The sequence below is a fragment of the Paramisgurnus dabryanus genome, chromosome 12, assembly GCF_030506205.2.
Source record: "Paramisgurnus dabryanus chromosome 12, PD_genome_1.1, whole genome shotgun sequence".
Taxonomy (NCBI): Eukaryota; Metazoa; Chordata; class Actinopteri; order Cypriniformes; family Cobitidae; genus Paramisgurnus; species Paramisgurnus dabryanus.
Genome location: NC_133348.1, coordinates 10164961 through 10191184, shown reverse-complemented (window position 1 = coordinate 10191184; position 26224 = coordinate 10164961). Strand labels below are relative to the sequence as shown.

At 36.3% G+C, this 26224-nt stretch overlaps 1 protein-coding gene across 3 annotated transcripts; it reads right to left on the bottom strand.

Annotated features, from left to right (window-relative positions):
- slc24a4b (solute carrier family 24 member 4b) lies at positions 1-24485 on the bottom strand. Of its 3 annotated transcripts, XR_010528704.2 has the most exons (18): positions 23160-24478; positions 21440-21550; positions 16077-16153; positions 14168-14242; positions 13922-14006; positions 13668-13771; positions 13514-13588; positions 12109-12134; positions 11958-12011; positions 11761-11852; positions 9590-9759; positions 9360-9501; positions 6490-6656; positions 6298-6412; positions 4491-4603; positions 4304-4369; positions 2206-2453; positions 1-1451 (listed from the first exon to the last, which is right to left on the bottom strand). XR_010528704.2 is itself a non-coding variant. In XM_065256539.2 (17 exons), exons 1-17 carry the CDS (start codon positions 23335-23337, stop codon positions 2304-2306), a joined length of 1845 nt encoding a protein of 614 aa, XP_065112611.1. In that variant the 5' UTR covers positions 23338-24485; the 3' UTR covers positions 1-2303. The 3 variants fall into 3 exon arrangements, 2 of the variants coding, with proteins under 2 accessions (XP_065112611.1, XP_065112610.1); XM_065256539.2 differs by having other exon boundaries at positions 1-2453; positions 11716-11852; positions 23160-24485; XM_065256538.2 differs by having other exon boundaries at positions 1-2453.
- Between the last annotated feature and the right edge of the window lie 1739 nt (positions 24486-26224).

Sequence of the window (26224 nt, the reverse complement as noted above, 5' to 3'; positions counted from 1 at the left end):
AATGGCATTGTTTAATTTGTCAATGATTTTAAACATTTCTTTCTTGAAGATTCATATGACAAATTTACAAGAATTCTTTTATATTTTCTTTATATGTTATTGCTTTACAGTAAAGTCCATTGTTTGGATATGTCCATTTTAGCATGACAATACATTCATATGTGTTTCACAGACTAACTTTACATTAAATATAGATATATTTTCTGATCATCATACAGTTTGTTATTGACATGAATCTCACATCACATTACCCTCACAGTGCATGGGGTTTGCTTTCATTCGACAGAAACACAGAAATACATACACTTTCATTCATTAAATATGTGTGCACTTATTTTAGGTTCCCATATGACCCACAACATGTAAAGTACAACAATTATCTCATTTGAATTAGACTTTAAAAAGTGACTTAGATCATAGAATAAAGATCATTCCCCATCTGCATACATTAAAAACTGATGGAAAATCATTTACATGCAAATTATTGTTCAACAAATATGTGCACATATCTTTTTATGCATCATCAACATCTCACAAAGCCAGAACATATTCAGCTCATCTTTCCCCCTAATGAATTACAATTTGCATATAGAAAGCTTATTTCCAAGCCTTTAAGATTTTTTTTACATTAATTAAGCATAATTTTCCTAAATAAAAAATTACATTTATATTTTACACTTATACTGCATTGTTTTTTAATAAAAATATAAGAAGAACCACAGACAATAATATCATTTATAAAAAACGATCATTGAAATATAATCAGTAAATGAATCATTCTTTTGATTTATTGTTCCTGTAGTTTGACAAAATGCCACTGAGAAGATTTTTTAATGCTTAGTTTTGTACGTTTTACTGTCAGAAAGAAATGCAAACACATGATGTGTACTGTATGAACAGATGAACTGTCTGTGTGAGGCTGGGAAGGGGAAGTTGTGTTGTCAGACCAGCCACAAAAAACACCTTCTCCACAGTCTCCATCATATTATCTCAAGAGTTCAGGGCACTGCACCATCAGGAAAAAGTTAATGCCCCTTGGACAGCAATCACACCTGCATAACAAAATCATTCCCAAATCCTATTGCTATTTCACAGTTTTCCAGAAAAATTGCTTTTATTGTTTTCCTTTGAAGTGTATTGCATAAAGAAGCACCAGCCACTGTTCATTCAGCACAAAGCACACGTGACGGCCCAAAACTGAACAAGAATCACCGATATCCCAATTCAACCTATTCAACAACCAGGAATATTTCCACAGAGGTTTGGTTCAGTAGCTGCCAGGTCGAAACGGGGCTGTGGTTGCCATGGAAACAGATGTAGGGAGATTGCATGGGTCGGCGGTGCCACGTTACGTCCCATAATGCACCGCAGACTCGGATTGTGCCGTCGTGGCTGTGCTCATGGAGTCGCCGGGTGAAGGAACTGTCAAACTGTCAGGAAAGACGATTCCCCTGACACACACAAATACACACAATATACAATCTGACAGAAGGAAGCACTCTGAAATTGAATGACACAGGACTGCTCGCTTGCATTAAAGTGCTAATGTCTACATTTATAAACTCTCTCATTTGTCTCCAAGACCTCATCAAGACTGGAAAGGAATAACACTGTGCATTACAATGGGTGTAATCTAGTTTCTGTGTATAGGAATTATATCCCAAGAGCATCCCTGATACCGACCTGCACTGTCAAGATCACCAGAATGAATAAATAAATGTGATCAAATCTCTGTAGGCCACTACAACAAAAAAAATCTTAATTTGGTGACCCAAAGTGTTTTGGTAACTTTGTCTCTCTCTCTCTCTGTCTTATAGTACCTGATTAATACAAAGAAAAGCCCTATATGAGACAATAAATATGGAAAATGTGATTTTCTTGCATTTCAAAACAATATAAAAAAATCACAGTTGTCGAATGAATCTGACAAAGTTACAAAAAGACATTTTGCAACACTAAAACCAAACAGACACATCAGTGTAGAAAAGAGTGAATGTTTATCCAGGCGTCCACGTGATGAGGAAGACAAGAGCTGCCAAAGAGAAGAGCCTCCTCCCGGGTCAACATATGGGGTCAGAGGTCAGAAATAAATTATCCTTACTGGAAGGTCTGATTCATCATCCACAGTGAAAAGTGAGTTCCTGTTACCAGGGAGCAAGAGACCACACAAGAACATTCAGCTTTAATCGAGTAAGAAAAACTCACATTCATTCAGTCTGAGGTGATGATGGTTCAGAACGAAGATCAAACTGAAGTAAAGATGGTCGTGACATCCAGATCATTGGTGGTGCATTCTGGGATATTTATTCATCCTGACACATGGGTAAGTTGACAAAGGTAAAGACGTTGTACTCGATCATGATGGAGAAGCAGAGGAAGACGGCATACAGCACTAGCAAATAAACACCCAGCTTAAAGTCCAACTTCCATCTGTTCAGGTGAATGCCAAAAATCTGCAGATAGAGAGGAGATCACATACAGTAGAGTTTATACTGTTTACAATTGATGAATAACACAGCAATGCATTGCTTTAGAAGTTTACATCAACTGAAATCTGACTGGAAGATAAATGGGGAAAATCAATAAATCAATAATGTCCAAATATGAATAAAACACTATTGAACAACTCAAGAATCAAAACATGTGCTCAGTGGCAGCCGGTGACTTCTCTTCTGAGGGGCGCAAATTCAAAATTTGGTTTGGAGTGTCATGTGTGTTGCTCATAATGTCAAAATATGTGTTTGTCACGTCATGTAAACCTATGTGCATCATGCATCATGTCAAAATATGTCAGCTGCACACGTGTCGAAAGGGTTTATAAATGGGTTATTAACCTATCTGCATCATGCGTCATGTCAAAATATGTGTTCAGAGTGTCATGTGTGTTGCTCATCATGTCAAAATATGTGTTTGTCACGTCATGTGCATCATGCATCATGTCAAAATACGTCAGCTGCACACGTGTCGAAAGGGTTTATAAATGGGTTATTAACCTATCTGCATCATGTGTCATGTCAAAATATGTGTTTAGAGTGTCATGTGTGTTGCTCATCATGTCAAAATATGTGTTTGTCACGTCATGTGCATCATGCATCATGTCAAAATACGTTGGCTGCACACGTGTCGAAAGGGTTTATAAATGGGTTATCATAAACCCCTAAGACGTGTGTGCAGCAGGCACTTATTTTGACAAGACGCACGATGCACATAGGTTCCCCTGACGTACCGAACACATATTTTGACATGACAAGCCACACACATTACAGGCTAAATACATATTTTACGAGCTTCGAATCTTGTGCTTTGAAAAGAAGTCACCAGCCGCCACTGCATGTGCTATAAATAAACACAAAAACAGCATTTAAAAACACAATATTCATAATCATTTTCTGTCACTTCATTAATATGCAGTAATTCATGTACTATCATTATCATATCAAGTTAATTTAACCCAATGGTTGGTTTGTCTCTTTCTGACTTAACGCTGGGTTGAAAAAAAAAAACAGTTTTTTTAATGTATAGACATTTCAAAATGTATTAACAAATTTATAGATTTTCCAAAATGATTAATGAGTGGCACCAATGGGTTCTTGCAAAGTGATCACAACACTGGTTAAAAGATTTGTATTGATTATAGTTATATAGTAACTCTGATACAGGCATATATGAAATCTTCTGGCCAATCTGACTATGCTTCTTATATATGGTAAAAAAATATTTTGTGGCTTAGTAAATTTAACTAAATAAAATGAGTAAATTCTATTAAAAAAAATAATTCTTGATTTTTATCCAAATTTTAGTAAAAATGACACAAAAAGGTGAGTAATTCTAAATGAACAAATTATTTGGTAAAACAACTAAATTTTATCATGTAAAATTTGTAAGAAGGAAATTGTTATTAATAATTTGGGGTTAAAACTTGAATTATATTAGCAAATATAACTAACTAGGCAGTGGATTAAAAATAATATGCTGGATTTACTTAAAAATATAGTGCATCATTTTTGCATCCACTTTTTTGAGTTAATTTTACATGGAATTTTAAGCAAATGCTTAAATTGCTTAAAATTCCATGTTAAACTTACTTTAAAAAAGTGGATTAAAAAATTATGCACTATATTTTAGTTTTTTTTAGTAAATCGAGTGTATTATTTTTTCAGTGTAGAGTTTAGTCCTTATCTTAGCTTAACACTTTTTTACCACGTTTACATCAATTTCACTAAATCTGAAAGAGGCAGCAGATTCCTGCTGTGCCGGTTATGAATAATGAATCATCTGGTAAAGAACAGACTGAATAACTCACAGTGAAAGCTACAGAGCCCAGCAGAAGCACAACAGAGTAAAGCAGACCTCGACTGTTTATCTTCACCTGTGCAGAAAAACCTTAATCAATCTCACATCACTGACATTACACTAAAAACAGAGGGTTTGAATAGTGCAAAGTCTGATCTCTGTTTAAACGCCAAAGATCAGATCGACTGTGTGCTTACAACTGATCCATAACTGACTGCCATGGTCTGAAGAGCCCAGGGAACACCGAGTCCCACCAGAATGTCAAAGACATTACTGCCAATAGTATTAGACACTGCCATATCACCCAGACCTGCAGAGAGAAATCAAATAAAAAAACATCAACCGTTCAGTGTCCAGATTTCATCTAAAATGATGCATCTGTAGTGAGATGTTTGATAGACAAAATATACACCAAGAGTATTGTATTGTATCTTTGCTGGTGATAGGAAACAAGTGTATGAAAGTGTTTAATTGAAGTGTTTCATAAGAAACTGAGAACTAAGTTAAAGTAAAAAAAAAAATGCAAATGTAAAGAATTGAGGAGAAAGAATCAAATGTTTTTTATTTAAAGGTAAAACTTTTCTTACCTCACTTTCAATGTTTATTTAATCCATGGGCGTCGGAAGCAAATGAAAAGTGGGTGGGTCCCCACATAACCCCCCCCCCCCCCCCCCGAAAAATACATTTACTGCATTATTTGACATTTTCATGTTTCCTTTTAATTAGCCTGAAAATTTGCGTTTATTAAATTAAAGACAGTAGCCTATTGCAGTCGAGATTCTGGTAATAGCCCTTTAAATATTTAGCAAATAATGACAGATGTCATGTTTCATTTATCTTTCTCTGTGTCATTTTTTTTACTCTGCTGACAGTAGGCTACAATGTTTATTTTTTATTTTGAGGAAATAAAAGGTAAGAAAAACGAATGAAGGTAAACTTTTGTATACCTTTTTTATTTGTTAAACGCAATCTCTCTTTCTCTCTCTTAGAGAAATATAAATGTGAGATTCTGGAAATAAGATCACTTTATTTTATGGTATCCGTCGGGAAACAATGCTGTCATAAGAGTTTGAGCATGTGTACTTCTAAAACACAATCGATTAAACAGAGGTATGACTTTATGAATTATCTGCAAATGTACCTCGCAAATAATAACAATACGTGAGGACATTCATGTCGCAAATGAAAAGTAATTGGCTTCTGTAAAAAAACTTGAAAATTATCCAGCGATCGTGCCATAATCAAAATAAACTATTTTACAGCAGTAATAATATTTTAACGATTAGCCTACACTTTTAACGTTTGAAAGGAACCACATTTAGTGCTGTGTTAATTACCATTAAAAGCAAAACGGGATCTCTGTGCCTCCGCGACAGACGCAATTCTTCTGGCATCTCTCCTCATCATCTCCTCTTTTTTTCTTCTGTGTCTTGAACTTGGGGCTCGAGTCCGAAGGTTCGAGCTGCCTTTAAGAACACCAAGCTAAGTTCGTTTACCGTTAATTATTAAGACTAAATGGGCAGGCAAACTCGTGAAATAATGAAAGGAAAATAATCCGCTTTAATATGGTTTTACACGTCTATAGAAAATATACTATAAATAAAGCAGTTATTAATTTTCCTAATGCATGGTTGTTTGACATTTACTTCTGTTTAAAACGTTATACATTTGGAAAATGAGGTTTTCAGCACTATGTTCGAACAGCAACTCAGCGTCCACCCCGCGAATTATGTTTAAAAGCTGAAACGGGTCCGCGGTGTAAAAAATGCAAAGGTTAGGGATCCCTACTCTAGTGGAATGGATTTGGACTAACAGCGCTTTGATAAGTGAACAGACAAATGCGCTAAATTAGAGAAAAAGTGGGTGGGTCCATTATCATTGGTCTTAAAAAGTGGGTGGGTCCTGTCCCACCCACGTATAATGGTTCCGACGCCCATGATTTAATCTACCACAGTTATTGATCAGACTCAAACCGTACAGATTAAAACAGCATCTTTCATCTACCTTGCCTAGCAACAATCAGACTGGCGATACAATCGGGAACACTCGTGCCCGCTGCCAGAAATGTGATGCCCATGATAACATCAGGAATGCCAAGAGTATATCCGATGATAGTCACCTAGGAGACAGCAGAAGTGGTGAAGTTAATAAAAAACAATAAGCGAGAGAGAGAAAGAGAGATTGTGTTGTTCATACCATCCACACCATCAGGTATGAAAAGACAGCGATCCAGACAGTGGAGAGGATAAATGACAGCATGAAGTATTTTTCCCAGCGAGACTTGGCACAGTTTGGGATGGTGAAGTACAAGATCAACAATAATGGCCACGAAATCAACCATTTGGTTTTGTTCATACAGCCACCTGAAATATAGACACACAAGACACACAGACAGACAGACACTTTATTCATTCATTTATGCACAGAGAATGAAAAACCATTTTTACCTTGTCTTTGTTGAATAATGGTAGTCTACCCGCATTCACAAACATACAAAAAGTGCTAGACATGCTAAACATCTCAGTCTCATAGAAATTCCTCTTTTAGAAATGTCAGCCAGAAAACGTCCCAATCTGAAAAACTGATGCTTATGACATCATAGGCATCCCACTGCCCCTAAACTTTAAAATAATTGGCTACATTTTTTGAGTGGCAGCAAAGTCAGCCAATCAGTAATGAGATTGCAAGTTAAGCCAGTAGGGGGAGCCAAATAGGTGCAAAAGCGCTTGTTTAAAATCCCCCACCCTAATAGAGCTATCTGAGAGAGGTTTTTAGGAAGCTTCTAAGGCATTACAGACCCCCCCAAAAAAACATTTTTGTCTACATGTCACATCACAGAACAAGGATAAATACCCCGTTCAATCACTCTATGTCACCTTTAAGTTTAAACAATGTCATTTTAACTTTCTTGACTATAGTGAGGAGTTTGTTTAAAACAATTAAGTTGAATGGGTTTAAGTTATTACAACTTTATTTTTATAATTTATAGCAAATTCTAACTTTTAAAATAAGTTGATATATCTTAGGGGCTGTCCACACGGAGACGCGTATCACTGTATACGTATAAATTTGTTATCGTATTGGCGTTTCATCCACACGGATCCGGCGTTTTCGGAGACTGAATCCGCAATTTTTTGAAACCGGGTCCTAAAGTGGATAAATCTGAAACCGACACCCTTGCGGTTTCGTCTGTACAGCCAATCCGTATATTTTGTGAAGCGAAAACGTCATCACATCACGTGTCGGAAGCGTCACACGTAACAGCAACAACAATAACGGCGGATTACGTGATTGTGTTCGTGCTACAGAAGCTACTAAGCCTACTAGCTTTATTACAGCAAAATCTATTGCTTCTATGCAATTGTGGTGACCAACAAGCGATAATGGACAACACCATACGTTGGCTATGCGCATGCTCAAAGTCTTCTTCTCCGTGTATAGTGTATATCTGTGGCAGAATTACAGCGCCCCATACTGGTCCGGCATATATACTACACCGCTTTCAGTCGGTTTCAGTGGTTTCGTGTTTATGGAATATTTTTTTAGAGCAAGGAAAAAAAAATGATCGGATAGGGAATGCACCGGCTTCGTGTGGATATAGCCTCACTGTGGATTCACACCAGCCGCGGAAGAGGCGGCAAGCGCGGATGATTTACATGTTAAGTCAATGCAAACACGCGATTAGGCATCCTGCGGCGCGGTACACGCGGTAGCCGCGGCGCGGATGTCGCGGAACGCACGGAAGGCGCGGGGCGTTCCGCGTGAATTGAGCGTTGCCGCGGGAAACGCGCGAGTTCAAAAATCTGAAGTTTGGCGGAATTCCGCGCCGCGTTAACCAATCAGGAGCTTGCTGTAGTAGTGACGTGATTACAGGAAGCGAGCGGAGTGGTGTAGTCTCCGCGGAGTCGCAGAAGCCCCTCCCATGACGCGGATTTCCGCGTGAATTTCTCGAATGACTAGAATTTCACGCGCGGATTAAGCGAGTAAACTCAAAATGTTCAAGCGGCAAACTGGACGCGGTTCACGCGTTTTTGCCGCCTCTTCCGCGGCTGGTGTGAATCCACAGTTATTAATTTAAGTTGTTCACACTTGAAAATGTAAGTGCAACAAGGAATTTTTACAGTGTGGGAAATCACAAAATCCAACAGTAGCCACAAACTAAATTGTACACAGGATAATACTATTAATATAATTAAAAGTAAAAAATAAAAGACATGCAATACTTAAAGCTTATAAACTTAACTTTCTGTCATTTTAAATTAATATTTGATTAGATTTTTCTTACATACGGTTACATGACATCGACATATGGAGAACATTCACACGTGACGTGTTGTTAGACATTCACCAAATGTTCAACGCTCACTTATTTGTAAGTCATTCGCTTTGGATAAAAGTGTCTGTGAAATGAATAAATGTAAATTTAAAATAAGCACCTAACCCTGTCTGTATGCTTAAACGTCACATTAACTGTAAACATATCTTTTAAATCTGATTTCTTTTCTGAATACAAGTTGAAATTCTGACAGTCCAACTCTTTAACTCTTTCCTCGCCTTTTTTTTAAAGTTGCCAGCCAGCTCCAGCTTTTTTTGTGATTGAAGTTGAATGCCTTCCAGAAAAAAATGTTCTTCAACATACAATATATCAAATGAAAGGACAGACCTTCTGCTTTCAGACAGACAAACAAACAAACAAAACAGAAAAAAAAAAACGTTTCATCCTATCTTCATTTGGTCTCTTTTATCACCTCTCAAAAATGGGTAGGTTTCTTCAAAATGTTGATTTTATTTAGAATTTTGAGATAATTGCATTTTTGTGAAGGAATTTTGTTAGCGATCAGATTTAGAGCGATGATCAAACATACACAGAGTTTTTACTGTTCTTGAATCAGTGGATGCTTCAGTGTTTTATAAGTTGTGTAAGAGCTCCACATGGTGAATAATAACGGAAATATGGATTGCCGCAAAAACTTGTCATTGGGAGGGAAGCGTTTTCTCTTAATTGACGAGATAACTCATCAATGGCAGGGAAAGAGTTAACTACTGTATCTGTATGTGATCTTCACCTGGTACTCTGAAGGGTGAGGTCAGTTCACTCTCTTTATCTTCAGTAGTTTTGTCTTCTGGTACGTTTCCATTTTCAATATCAGGTTTACCGTCCACCACAGCGGTCTCAACCCCATTGGCTGCCTGGACCAACCTCTGACGCTACAAGCATACAAAAAAAACTCTTCACTTCAATAAATCACATTCAAAAGATCACATGAGTGTTAATGGTCTGGTACTGATGTCACACCTCTGTTATAATGAGACGACTGGCCATGCGTAGACGAGTCTTGGGTCCAAAGTGATTGGTGATCATGATACGGAGACTCGCTTCAGGGAAACGGTAATGTGGAGGACTGGCATTGATGATCTCATCCACCATAACAACAGAACCCCGACTGTACATCTTACTCGGCTTGACTTAAAAAATCAGCCCCCCCCCCCCCAAAAAAACATAAAAAATTACGACTGATGTATTTTCCTGATTTTCTAAAACAAAAAGATTAAACAAACCTTTTCTCAAATCTCTTCGATTACACTCCTAAAACTAAAGATACTTCACAGCGATGCCACAGAAGAACCATTTTTGGTTTCTCAAAGAACCGTTTAGTCCAAGGTTCTTACAAGAATAATTTCTTTCATATCTTTTTATAATCTAAGAAGCTGCTTTTTTATAAAATAGAAAGGTTCTTCAGATGTTTGTATCTGTGAGGCATCAGAAATATAAGAAGCAGAGTTTGAAATGTTCATGTAAAGGTTCAGTAAAACTAAGCAGACAGGCTGAGACAAGCAGAAACTGATCTGAGATATAACGGAGAATCTGAGAAGAAGTGCAGTAGAGATGCAGGAGACAGGAAGTGATGTCACCTCAGAAACAGGAAGTAACAGCACAGAGATCTGAAGAACTCACAGAAGACAGATTACTGCTTTAATACAACTCTCATAAAAACAAAACAATAAAAAAAACACTAACAAAATAATCTGACAAATTTTCTTTGTATTTAGGGCTGCATGACGATTAATCGCAACTAATCATCTGCAGAATAAAAGTTTTTGTTTACATCATGTGTCTGTACTGTGTATAATAACTATGTATATATAAACACACACACATATGCATGTATAATTTAAAACAAATAAAATATAAATTATATATAAACGTTTCATTGTACGCACATGCGTTGTCGTGGTTACGAGTCTGGTCGGAACTTAACTTTTGGTCTCTGTTTGTTTAATGGTCTGACTGATGGCTAAAATAAACCCTGGAACAAATACCTCGTCAAATATAATAAATGTTTTGGTTTCCTAAAGACGAGGGGAGATGACGATTATGAATCGCTACTATGTGAAGGGAAGTTTGGCAGTCAAAAATGAAAATTCTGTCATCTTTACTCACTCTCATGTTGTTACAAACCCGCATAAATGTATTTGTTCTGATAAACACAAAGAAATATATTTTGAGAAATGTTTGTAGCCAAACTGTTTGTGGACCCCATTCACTTCCATAGTAGAAAAAATACTATGGAAGTAAATGGGGTCCACGAACGGTTTGGTTACAAACATTTCTCAAAATATCTTCCTTCGTGTTCATCATAACTATGAAATTCATACAGGTTTGTAACAACATGAGTGTGACTAAATGATGACAGAATGTTTATTTTTGGGTGAACTATCCCTTTAACATTGTATACATTATATAGTACACATTTAACACAGCAACGTTAGCTCAGTGTCGTTTTTTATACTCTTTAGCTGTCAAATATGAACTAAGGTAATCTACCTGTTTTTTTTTTGCTTGTTATCAGAAATATACAGAGCCCTGAAGGGGACATGGAGCAAAAATTAAATAAAGTTTAGTTTCGCATGCTCGCGATTAGTTGCGATTAATTGCGATTAGTTGTGATTGATCGTTATGCAGCCCTATTTGTATTTTGTAAATTCTTAGAAATATATGTTTTTTTTATTCATGTTTGTTCATGGATATTCATATATATGTATGTAGTGTATTCATTCACCTTTTTGTCTTCCTGTTATACCACATAGTGTACCACAACAAATATGGATATTATTAACATTATTTACCCAGTTAACATTAAAATAAAACTTCTTCACTGTGTTAATAAGTTTAATAAAAAACAAAAAAATATTATTTTTATTTCATATGGTGCATAAATCCAACCGCAAAATTGTTGAATATAACAAATATAAATATTTCTACTTAAATACCAATGTCAAAATGTCAGACAGTTGCTTTCTCTTTTATTCATAGTTTCTGACCCTCAAACATCTTAACTAAGAGCAATCTCTACTTGTACACAAAATGGTATATTGTGACTTGTTTAATGATAATATTAAAGCCTGTCTGTTTAGTTTTACCTTCACACAACAGCGGTACAGACGGATCATCTACACTTTCATTACCATCTTCTAGTTCACTGCCAACCGCCGCGTTTCCATTTGCAACATTTTCGTCGCTTCGCCTTGTGAAAAATTTCTGCATGGGTGCATTAAACCTGAAACGGACACAACAAACAGAACAAACAGTCAGGAAATAAAAGAAAGATTTGATAGCTTTCACAGAAAACAGAACATTTATATCATTTCACCGCCATACTCACTTCATAATGAGAATATAGACAGCATACATCACCACCAGAATTAAACTCTCCCACCTGACATACAGAAAAGACATTTACACAACATATCACTATCAGAAACATAAGAGATGAAATCATCAGACAGATGATCAGAAAAGAATCAAACACTCACCACACAATCTTCTCATCATAGATGAACTAATATTAGACAACAGGGATGAAAAAGAAATCAATGCTGTTATAATCAACATTCATGTGCATTTCTGAAGTGTAATCACAAGCAAACATTATCAATGAGAACATTTACAACCTTTTGTGTTGAAAAACGGTTGTAAAAACGTATCAAATTAATATTTTTGTTTTGCATAAATGCTCTGTTTTTTGCACAGGCCTACTAAAGGGTCAATGGTGCCACATGGTCATCAACAGTAAAAATGACAAATTTTACCTCTTTGCAAAAGGAAAAACCACAGAGAATCAAAAATGCATGATAATAAGGTGTCATGGCTCTGCAATCAAAAAATGTTGTTATAATGGAAGTCAATGGGGAATAAATGGCCACAAACAATAAATGAGGAAGAAAAAAATCAAATCTGATGCTGCACAAAAACTAAAAATTTATCAAAGTCAATGTTTTTACCAATCTTTGACATGCCCAAGACTGTAAAAAAGGTAAAGGAAAATCCAGTCCACATTCACTTTTTATATTGAAAATCTGTCGTTTATTTTTTCCAAATCAGTGACACAACTTATAAACTTGGCAATTAAAAAGTTAAAATCATGGAATTTTTGTAAACATTTGGTAGTTTTGATCATTAATGAGGTTGATTAACAGATTTATGCAAATTTGGAAAAAAATTCATTTGTTACATTTTTACAGCAGTTTAACAACACATAAGGGTAGTATATTTGCCCACAGTATATTGATAAGTTTTTAAAAAAATTCAAAGCATTTTCTTAAAATATGTGTAAATATAAGATTTGTCACCAAAAATCATTCCATTTGCTGAAACGCAGAGAAAGTTGTGGCCAAATTAAGACAAAAATGGCCCCAACAACACATAAGGGTTAAAAGATTATTCAGAGTTTAAAGCATGTTAGCTCAATCACATGACTTCTGTTATTGTGCATCCATTACTGTAAACATATGTTTAAAGTTTAGTGATGGACAGATGTGGGGGGTTTTAATGGGTGGTGGGGACATTAATAAAACAATGTGGTAGATTTCAGCTCGATATAACACAAATGTAATTACAGTAAATGAGAGACAAACACAAAATTTGTGAAACCAAAAAAAAAAGTATGCATAATATTTATAAAATATATAACTTTAAAAATATATTTACAAGACATTTGTGAGGTACTGTTTGAATAAGACATTGCTGCATGCACATAATGTTGTTCTGTGTAACACAATGTAAAATCGCATAATAAAGTGAATAATGATTGACCTGAGTGTCTTTTCATTAGAAACAGAAAGATTTATTGATTAATTAAAAAGATTTATTGACCAAAAAAATCATATATCTTAGTTGCATTAAACCTGGAATGTTTTTCCATTCGTATGTGAGACTCACCACAATAAGAGCGACTACAGCCATTATGTAAAAGGATGAATCACGGAAAACAGCCCACCAGGTCAATAAGACAACCTACAGACATCAAGACAAACCAATGACATCACTGTAAAAAAAATACATCAACCTATCACAAAGAGACACCCGCTTATACCTGTCCAGCAAAGATCCCACAGACTCCTATGATACAGAGAATATTAAAGACTGCAGAACCCACGATAGTTCCCACACCAACATCACCGTGAGTGATAAAGACCCCTGAAAATACAGAAACACACAAAACTAAAGAAAAAGAGAGCGTTTGCCTGTTCTGTGGAGTTAAAGTGAATTTGAGTGATTGTGCTAGGGTGCATTTGTTCACAATAGACAAACATTACTAATGAAGAAAGATTTAAGACATATCATCACCTATAACAGATGCAAAGAGCTCAGGTGCAGAACTTCCAGCCGCCATGAACGTCGCACCGGCCACATCTTCACTTAGATTCAACTTCTGCACAACAACAATAACAGCAGATGTTTAATAAACCCTGCGGCAAAGATGCAACGCAGTTCATTCGCTTCTTAAAGTGGGTCAGAAGAAAAACTCATACTGCGGTTTTTGATCAAGTGAAATAAAAATGCATTGTTCTCACTGGATTTTTAAAACCCTACCTCACAGATTTTCTCAAGAGATGTCACAAAATAGTCGTCACAGACGATGGCCAGGGCCAGGAACATGTAAAGAGCCTGTAACAGAAGATCTGGAGTCAGAATCAATGAAATCTATTAAAGCAGTGGTTTCCAAACTTTTTCAGCATGTGGCCCCCCTTGTGTACGGTGCATTCCTTCGCGGCCCCCCCAAAGAAAATTTGTGACAAAAAAACTGTTCTAAAACTCAACATTTTAATAAAAAAACATTAAATTATACAAAAAAGTAGTGCTTTTGGTTAGTAGCCTTATTTTTTTAGGTTTAATTACACAGAATTCATGATAAATTAATGTATTTCATAAAAACTGGGGCCCCCCTGGCCCCATCTCGTGGCCCCCCTGGGGGCCCCGGCCCCCAGTTTGAAAACCACTGTATTAAAGAGAAGACATAAAGAGATGATTTGTTTCTCTAGAAACCAGAGATATGCGGAGTCTTGCTTCATAAATATTTTTTAAGTAATTTTTTTGGGCCATTTTTTCCTTTATTGGATAGAAAGTAATTGAGGAGTCGACAGGAAAGTATAGGGTGAAGAGAGGGGTATGAGATTGGCAAAGGACCTCAAGGATTCGAACTCGGGCCGCCATAAGTGTGTCTGCACTATGTGTCGAAGCACCATCCACTACACCATCGGCTCCAACAACACTTACAAATTAATTATTTAACTCTTTCCCTGCCATTGACGAGTAAACTCATCAATGAAGAGAAAATGATGATGAGTTTTTCTGGCAAATCCGTATTTCAGATATTATCTACCAGATGGCGCTCTTACACAACTTATACAACCCAGAAGCAACCACTTACGTCAAACAGTTCAAACTCTGTGTATGTTTTGATCATCGCTCTGAATCGAATTTCTATCAGAAGTCTTTCACAAAAACGCAATTATCTAAGCTTTTTGCTCAAAATTTGGTATTTTTGAAGAAACCTACTCATATTTGAGAGATGATAAAAGAGAACAAATGAAGGTAGGATAAAATGTTTTTCCTTTTTTGAAAGCAGATGATCTGTTCTTTCATTTGATTGTTTGTTTATATATTTTAAGAAGAACATTTTCTGGAAAGTATTACACTTTTGTTAAATCTTAAAAAATGCTGGCGGTGGCTGGGAACTTTTTTAAAAACCTTGGCGGGAAAAAACTAACATGAACACGGTTTTAGTGAATGATTTGGGTTTTACAAGAAAATTTTGCATTGTAAATGTAAGAGAGTATAGTAAAAGGTAAGATAAATGGTTTTTTATGCGAGCCCTTTAAGAAAAAGCCAGAAGTTTGATCTTAAAGATCACCTATCATTCGATTTACGATTTTATATTTCCTTTGGTGTGTAAGTCTGTGTTAGTTCATGTTAACGATATGCAAAAGTTACAAATCCCAAAGTAAACGATGACGCAGGTGAACACATTGTATTACAGCAAACACACAAAATAACCTTGTTTTTAGCAACATAATGGTGCTCTTTAACCGAGAGAAAACAAGCCTAACCAAACTAAACCTCTATTATGAACATCCAGCAGGTCATTTGTAAGTTTTGCACAAGATTTGTGTTTTACACACAATATAACTAAACAGTAGTAATTGCTTTAATGATAAATGACTTCCTCACAGTAATGCAAAGTAGGAAAATAAATAAGTTTTTTATTCCAGATGCAGATATTTGAATGATAAATTACACAACACACAGATATGAATTCTCCAAAACTTGCAAATGTAGCACACATTTTACACTAGATATGAATACTGATTCATATTTAAACATATAAAGAGAGAGAGAGAGAGAGAGAGAGAGAGAGAGAGAGAGAGAGAGAGAGAGAGAGAGAGAGAGATAGAGAGAGAGAGAGAGAGAGAGAGAGAGAGAGAGAGAGAGAGAGACTTACTGCTATAATGTGTAACAGTACAGCACCACTCTTTCGTTCAGTGTTGGTGAAAATATCGTGTGGAAATTCATGGATGGCTATAAAGAATAAAGCACAACAAAATTACAAAACGCACAGACACATACATGTGCACACACATACATTTGCAGCATATTTTCAGGTCTGTAGGCTCAGATCGCTTCTCTAATTTAAAAACACAACTTGCAATACTTGTTTTTCTGTTTTTAATACAGAGGAATATGTTTCCTGACCAATTACCATTTGTTTCTGTCTTTCAAACCTAACAAACACAGAAATGACAGAAACACACAACATATGCAGCCGGGTAGATATTTAACATAAAGATCATCTGCAGGAGGGAGGAGGTCACAATAAAACACGATCTGAATTTATGAGCAATGAAATTGAATGAGTTTGTGCTTTTATGATCTCCAGAACAGCATGAATTATAATCTCTCGACAGACGAACATCAAACATACAACAGCTTGAGAAATGAATTATGATCCATAAACATACAGGCTGACACCTGGCATACAAGATAAATGACACAAAAACATCTTCATTTGTTCTGCATGCGCTCATCAGTTTCATTATGTTTTTGTACTTTATAAAGCAGAACGTACAGACTATGAAATGTGATGGAGACAGTTGTTGTAAAGCGTGTGAGATATACACACATCTGTGATCATATGGGTTGATAAATTTACTAGCATGCTGAAAGAACTGTTTATTGAAATCACTACAATAATTATTGCAATTTATATGAAGCACTTGTAGATTGTTTTAATAATTCCCAGTTAATTCCTTTTAAGTTTTGCTTTTAATTTTGTTTTGTTTTTTAATAAAAGCAAGAGTGACTTACTTACTTTTTATAATTCAAGAGATTAAACAGAAATATAATTAATAGTTTATTGATTTAGTGTTTTACAGTAACCTAACACATGGATAAATGAATGTTTATCTTGTCGAGTCAGATTTTAAAACTATTCCTTTAATAAACTACATGTGGACTTTTACACAGCACATCTGAGACCAAACATCATCTCTAGTTTGTAGTCCTTTATCTTACAGACTCAGAAGTTGAAGGAACCAATAACTTATTCATGAATGAAGCCGACGTACACACACAAGACGCAGATGTTTCACGACTGGGGAGAGAGGAAATTTAAGCAAACATGACAAAAGCAAAAGCATTCAGAAAAAATAACACGGGACAGAAAGTTTACCATTCAGAATGAGTTTTCTGCTTATGCATCACTAACATTCATGAAGAAGTGATTGATTTCTCCACGTCTGAGTCTGTTAGATAAAAAACTGTGGAGCAGAGATGTTGTTTGGTTGTAAATGCCCGTGTGCCGTCTGGTATCTCTAAACAGCCAAGATAAACATATTTTCTTTTATCATTTATAACTATATAAGTATTATATTGCTGTTGCTTAATTTTGCATACATTAGTTTACATCATGCAAAATATTTTCAGTAGAACTAAAGCATTACAACCAATGGATTTGAAAACCCACATTTGACACATTTGAAAACCCATCCCATTCCACAGGAATCCTCTAGGATAACAATAAATATGCCAGAGGACACAAACCCAGACTCTCATGAATCATACAGCACAGTCTGATCTAAAAATAGGATGATATAGATTACACTCCTGGACAGGTGAAGGTCACGGTTATGCCTTTATTTCATGGATTCATTATTCAGACGCTCTGTGTGGACTTCTGCAGGACGTCTGTATGCAGGGTTCTCACACCTTAGTTAACTTCAAATCCAAGGTGCTTTCAAGGACTTTTCAGGTTCAATACTCTCAAATTCAAGGATTAAATGTGGGGACACATTTTTAAGTGAGAGCAAGGTTACATCGTGTTACCTTTTAAGATACATTGTTACAGTTCCCTTTCGAGGGAACTCGCGCTGCGTCACTGCGGTGACACTTTGGGGACACTTTGGGGACGCCTCCAGGGGTAAGTGCGTCTGAATGTGTATATCAAATTCAACCAATGGTGAGGCTTAATGACAAAGACAGGGTGACGCGGGAGCCAGGAAGTATATCGCTATCTGAAATATTGCCAAAGACGGCGTTACAGGGACGCAGGAAGTATGGCAAGGGAGACGCAGCGTCTCGTTCCCTTCTCAGGGAAAAAAGCATTTTGGTATGAATTAACATTCAGGAGATATAAACATTTAAAGCAAACAGTTTAGCACGTGTGCTTACAAAGTCTAGAATTTTTATGATATTATCCTACAATACACAGGGAATAATATGGATTTTTTTCCTGAAAACTTCTTGCATAAAATAGATTCAAGCACTTTCAATAACCTGTATCTATGTATGTATATTTTCAAAAACTTCCAAGGTGCTTGAATTATTTCCCCCAAATTCACAAACTTTCAAGGATTTCATGGATCTGTGGGAACCCTGTGTATGGTGAACATTAATATTATGTTCAAAAGACAAGAATACAAACCATCATTAAAGCATCTGTGTGCAAATCTATTTATCTACTTTGACTGTGAAAATGACAAAATAATACAAAATATAAATTAATACAAATAAAAAATATGACCCTCCAGAGCATCCACAACATACCTTCAGTAGTTTCTGTATATTAGACGTCTACATGTGACACTATTTTAACATTCACCTTAAAGCTATGGTTTCCCAAACATGCTCCTGTTTCCTAACAGCATTCCTAACAAAATTGATCTGTTATGAGGAATTTTGGGCATGTAATGTGATGTGTTTATATGATCTCATGAGATGAGTCTCTTAACAACATCATGAGCTCACAATAGTTCAGTGTTGAGATGTGCTCATCCAGTGTGGACACAAACACATTCAGTCCCAATCTTCTGCCTCATCTCTTTATGATAAAAGATAATATTATATTTTACACATCTTTAATACATTTACATTTATGCAAAGTGATTTCAATCAAGCTACAGATGTTTTTATCAGTATGTGTGTTTGCAACCCACAACCTGCTCACACAATACTCACAGCAACATAATAAATAAATCACGTGATGAGTAACTATGAGGAAAACCCTCAGATGTGATATAAGCCCAAGAAGAGAGCGTGATGTAATTATCCTGTTACAAACTCTTGTAAAGCCACTGAACTTTAAAGTGTGATCAACAGAAAAGGCCAACGCAGACAAATCCAATCTCTAATGTGTGGAATTAACTAATGATGAGGAAATGATCCTGGAGAAAGAGAGAGAGAGAGAGATTTTAACAGGTCAGCTGCTAAAGGTAATGCACTGAACTTTTCTATGCCACATTTTATTAAAATAATAACTATTGTGTAATAGATAACCTGATATCTAGTTGGTTTGTAGTTGTTTGTGGGTCAGGACAGATGCTCTTAACATCTCAATCACAGAAGCGTAACAACAACACATCTCTTTCTGCCCTGTTTCTCACAACAACATCTGTCTCATCACACTCTCACACACACGCAGATACACACACATGCACACACACACACAAACAACACAAATGCACGCACACAAATGCACATGCGCACACATGCACCCACGCACGCACACATGCATGCACCTACACGCAAATGCACACACACACACATACACACGCACACATGCACGCACATGCACACACACACACTGACAAATGCGCACACGCACACACCCACACACACCAAACCACACAACGCACAAACACACACAATATCTAGTTTGATATTTAGACAGCATTGCCCAAAAATTGTTATAAAAAATAAGAGATCAGAAAATAAAGATGCATGAAGCAGCACATGTTGGAGAGGAGTTGTGAGATTACCAGATTTACATTTAATCTTCTGGCACATTTAACTCAGGCTGAAGGATTCATAACATTCATTACTTTACTCTTTAGGTTCCTAAAAGGTTTTTATTAAGATGAACAGAACCTTTCTGTTGCAAAAAATGTTCTTTGTAGTGAAAGACTCTTCTAAAGACTATAAAAGATAAGAAAGAAATTATTCTTGTAGGAATCTTGGAACTAAAAGGGTCTTTGAAAAATAATAAATGTAACATGGACCACAAAACCAGTCACAAGTAGCACGGGTATATTTGTAGATATATTGTGTGGGGCAAAATTATAGATTTTTTTATGAAATAAATCATTAGGATATTAAGTCAACATCATGTGTCATAAATTTTCTACTGTAAATATTTTTAAAATGTATTTATCATTAGTAATATGTGTTGCTAAGGACTTGGACAACTTTAAAGGCGATTTTCTCAATATTTTTATTTTTGCACCTTTAGATTTTTAAATAGTTGCATCTAGGCCAAATATTGTCCTGTCCTAAGAAACTCTAACATTTCTATATATCAATGGAAAGCATATTATTGTTTATGTATAGATTTGACCCTTAGGACAGTGGTGCAGGGTCACAAATGGTTCTCTTATGGCATCATTGCGTAGGATCCTTTAAGCTTTCTGAACGTAAAGGTGGCTGATTATGGTTTTGTGTTTATATGCTTTATAAGACACAGAAAATAAATATGCATGTATAGTGAATAATGTTCACTGTAAAGAATTCTGTAGAAATTACAGTATTACTGGGTATTACTGGCAACTGCCAGTAGCTGCCAGTAACTAACTGTAGATTTTACATTTATGTTATTTACTGGCAACAGTTACTGGCAAAGTTAAATGAACATGAAACATTTTCAGTCTTAATCTTCTACAGTAAGTTACTGGCAACCAGCTGCATAATTACAGCTAATGTTTTACAGTGAATACTAAATTAAATCATATACAAAATATCTCTTGAATGTGTTTGAAATGAGTTCCAAACACAGAAACTTCAAACACCTTCTGACTGAGATTTATAATAAGGTAAAAAGCTGCATAAACAGAAGATCCACAGCTAAAATTGGATTTTTAATTTAAGTTCAAGAGATTTTAATGAGAAGCACTGCAGTCAGATGAACAAGCGTAAGTCCGGGAGAGAATGAGTGTCAGCTAAACACAAACCCACCAAAGCTGATTAAAACTCCCTCAAGTGAGCAGCAAACCTCCGCTTAAATCTCACAAATAACAATCTGACATAGAGTTGAGTATTAACATCTCTTTAAATCTCTGGAGTACAGACTTTAGTCTGAGGACCCTTAAAACATCTGTCAAATCATATCAGACAACAGTGCAGTGTATAATGCACAAACGAGATATTACATCTATTTATCTGTGTAAAAACCAAAGACAGCAGAAAGTCAATAACTTAACACACAGCATTTATGCATGAAGGTGTCTCCTAAGATTTGGATGTGATGTGATTTTAATATCATACCTCTGTATGATGCATGTTAAGGGAACATTACTCAGGTTTGAGGCATCATCTCACCTGGACTGGTGCAGTTTTTCTCCTCAGTCTCATTATCAGATGGTGATGACATCAGCCGTCGACCCCAGTGGTCATGTGACTCCATCTGTTCATCAACAATCATACCGTGGCCTAAAACAAGACAAAACAACTGTGAAATAATGAGTTTACATATAGAGAGAGAAAGTAAGTCTACATACAAGAGCTGCACTGTGTTTAAAATATCTGCCATGCAAGCAAAATGCCATCGGGATATTCAATAAGCAAATCTCTCCTGACCTCACAACAGGTTATTCTCTAAAGTGAGCTCGAAGCCTCACACATTATGTGCTCATTTACAGTAAATGAATCATTTGATGTTGTGTTTAAAGCTCACAGCGTTTCATCCACACAACTATTCGGCTTCATCACTGGATGTCGATTCAAATAAACCAAACTAAACTCAATCTGAACAACACACAGAACTGAACCCGTAGTCACTAAAGCTCTTTTCACACAGAGATTATGGAAAATGCATCCAGGATTTGTCCAGGATCATTCAATTTATTGGTCTTTTAAACACAAAATAGTGTAGAAACGTGTAGACTTTTGTAGAATAGATGGGATTGTGGAAAGTGGGTGTCTAGTATCAAAAGGGCACTTGGGTGGTAGAAGGATTCATGATGTTTAAAGAAATACAGAGGCAGAGCAAGTTATTGCATTTTGATGAATGATTAGAAAGACAAACATTTCTTCTTTATTTAAAAATAATAAACCCTAATAAATCTCACACAATAAGACATTTACATTCATGCATGTGAGATGACGTCCTTTATATCCTTAAAAGCACATAAAGTCCTACCCCTCCATTATATGCACATCTGGTACCAGAGACAAGATCAGATCATGCGAATCAGACTGCACACATTTCACACGTTTGGTCAATAAAGATAAATAATGTCTTAAGATCTGCCCATGTTCATGTTTGACCCAACACACTGCGTCACATGAGACACACAGACTATCCACAGAAACACAGGCTGCAATGCATATTAAAACTTAAACAGATTCCTTTCTAGACAGCATCTTTGAGTATGCTGCCTAGGTAGGGAGCTCAAAGATTTTTGAGACGCAGACTCATGTCTCATAAGAACAGGTCCCTGTTTAGCTGATGCCACTGACATCATAAAAACCACGTTCAGAATAACATCTGATATATGACAAATGCACAAGATACTCATTGTCAGATTTACGATACACTTGTGATGTTTGGAGAACTGTTATTACTTCTTTATCTCTATTTGTGTTCGTCACGGCAAGTGAAAACAATGTAAATATTTTACCAATAGCAATTAAAAATTAGTTCATTCTATAATCACTGTTAGATGAATACTAAACTAAAGTTGGGATTCTTTGGGTCAATGACACCAATTGCAAAAACATTTCTGTCCAAAGCAGTCCTAATGCGATTCTTAGGACTGTTTAGTTTAGTTGATCCCAAAATTACCCTTAGATTTTGATTCAACAATGATCATGCAGGAAAATCTGATTTCTTGTTAAACTAATTAATCTGTCAATCAAAACCTACACTGATACTCCCATTGCTCTATCCTGCAGAATTTCTGCAGGCAGGATCCTCTATTTTTCAATGAATCCTCAATTTTTCGCTAAGGTCTGACCTGTGTCTGTACAACAGCAAAGTCAAATCTCTCATTAGGGCAATGCAGTTGATATCATGCCATTTGGCTCTGGTGGTTCTCACCTGTCCTTGTCAGGAGGGCTGACATGCCCCACGCCACGAGCAGCATGCTGCAGACCAAACCCACCTGCGCCAGCAGCATCTCTCTCCTTTTGCGCACCTTAAACATCTGCGCAATGATGCGCTTCTTAGTGACCGTCACGGTCTGGTCCTGATGCTGGTCCTGATCGGCGCTCGTCATCGTCGGGGGTTTAATGAGGTCTTAATGAGGTCCGTCGCACTCATGCACGGACGCGCTGGAGAGGAGACGCGCGCTGGCGAGCACATGCGCGCTGGAGCGGCTCGGACCTTCGCGTAATGCGCAGCCAGAGACAGATGAGAGGTGCAGATCCAGAATAAAACAGCAGCAGCAGTTCCAGTCTTTACTAGTCGAGATATCTCCTGTCATCAGAGTCTCCGCCGCATTGCAACAACGCTGAAAACATTAAAATCCTGCAGCCACGCGCGCATCCATCATCAGCCACACACATCCCGCAGTCTTTGTAACACTGCCGGTGGATCTCTGCTGACCTTCATTGGTTCATAGCGCAATCATACCTGGTTCTCCCATCTGGATCATCAGGAAGTTTGTACTCGTCTCTGGTGTCCACCGGAGGCACGTGACGCTCTGCGTTAAGTCACGAGCGAGATTCCGACGCGTCACCGGCGGCACTTAGGACAGAGCTACACGTGCTATTACTATTCAATGCACTGATATGTTATAATGTGTGCATGTACATACTTTACCAGTGTTGATGCAAATACATGAAAAACTCGTCAAGATAGGACCTTAACTTTTCTAAATGCATGCAAAAATGAAAATATAAAAAACTAATATAAAATATATCATTTTTAAATATATTTAACCTACAGTGCATTCAGAAAGTATTCAGACACCCTTCACTTTTTTCATTTTGTTATGTTGCAGCTTGATTATACAATCATACAAATACATTTTCCTCATTAATCTACAAGTTATAAGCATTAATAGTTGGTGATATCTGTGTACAAGAGCATGATGAACACAGACTTGTTTAACCTGTTTGTCATTTTATTTGTAGGTTTGTCTTGATGGTCTGTATGAGTTTCCTTAAACTCTATCTTCAATGTTAAAGACACTTTAACCCCATCTTATCCGACTGCACTCTTTTAAGTCTGCAGTGAAATCAACACACAAATCTCTAAACCTGTTTAGTGGAGGCACTCATTTTAATAAGTGAAGAAAGATAAATGATTCTGCTCTTTTAGTCGATTACATCGGTGTGTACCCACTTACTGCACTTATCTTCCCTTTCATCAACTTTATATCATTTGAAAAAAATCTTTGCTTCAAGCATTGATATAAGATTGTGGGCTTATGTAAGACATTTAACATCACCTCATAAACAAATCTCAAATGAGAGATTGATTGATTGAATCATGAGTCTTTACCAAGTCTTAGTTATATAGTTCATAGAATATAAAGTACATGGGTATCAGCTAAAAACAACAAAGAAATAATAATTTGCATTATCAATGCTACTTTAAGCCCTTTGAGGATTGCAAACTAGGATTTACATTTATACATTTTGTCAAAAGTTTTATCCAAAGTGACTTACAGTGCATCCAAGCTACACATTATATAAGTATACAATATGTTTAATTTATACCCCTGATCATTTCACTACCAACAGAACAAGGAATCCATAGATGTGTGATGTATAATTAATTATTGCCAAAATCATGGATCGTTAAAGATACAAATAAACACTGTTTCTTATATATATCCTGCTGCATTTCTCTCTCTCACACACACACACACACACACACATACACCAGTGTCATCTTACCCACAATGCACTCTGTTCTCATATTGTACAATAATAGTTACAGCAGCGCATAATTTGTTTTTCATCCTCCAGAAACTTACAGATTGGTTTATTGCTGTCTCACATTGCTGTAATGTTCATGGAAACAAATGTGTGGTTATCTGCAATTTAAACAGTAAATACCATAAGAGACTGGATGATTATGAAAGATACCATGGTTTTACGGGGAATTATAAAGGCTACCATGGTACATAAAAAAAAAAAAAACATTGTTTAGAACTATCGGCTCAAATATAATACATTGCTCGAGTCTTATTTCAAAGCATCTGCAAATGATAACAACACATAAGATTACCAGTCAAGGCATCATAACTTTAGGAAAACTGTTTGTGTTCCTGTATAGCTCAGTGGTAGAGCAGAACTGTGCAGGGACCATGCACTGTAAGCTGCTTTTGGATCAAATCATTGGCCATATGCATAAAGATAAAATGTGAACAATGGGCAGATCTCAATCTCACCCATAGTAAGTTTAGAAGTGATGTAATCTGTGAATATATCGGTTGAGTATTTAAAGGGACACTCCACTTTTTTTGAAAAAATGCTTATTTTCCAGCTCTCCTAGAGTTAAACATCTGATTTTTACAGTTTTGGAATCCATCTCGGAGTCTGACAGTACCACTTTTAGCATAGCTTAGCATAGTCAATTGAATCTGATTAGACCAGTAGCATCACGCTAAAAAATAACCAAAGAGTTTAGAAGTTTTTCCTATCGAAAACTCTTCTGTAGTTACATGGTGTACTAACTAAGACAGATGGAAAATAAAAATGTGCGATTTTTTTCTAGGCAAATTCGTCTAGGAACTATACTCTCATTCTGGCGTAATAATCAAGGACTTTGCTGCTGTAACATGGCTGCAGGAGGTGTAGTGATATTACGCAGCAGGCGAAAATAGTCCCCTTGGTTACTTTCAATAGCAAGGGAATATTTTCCTTGATTATTACACCAGTTTGAGAGTATAGTTGCTAGCCATATCTGCTTAAAAAATCACAACTTTACATTTTCTGTCGGTCTTAGTGTTTTTAGCGCAATGCTAATGGTCTAATCAGATTCAATGGATTATGCTAAGCTATGCTGGTACCACCAGACCCGGAGATCAGCTGAATACTGTAAAAATTGAATGTTTAACTCTAGGAGATCTGGAAAATGAGCATATTTTCAAAAAGTGGAGTGTCCCTGTCCAATGATCAAAGGCAAAACAATACTGAAACTATCAACCCCAA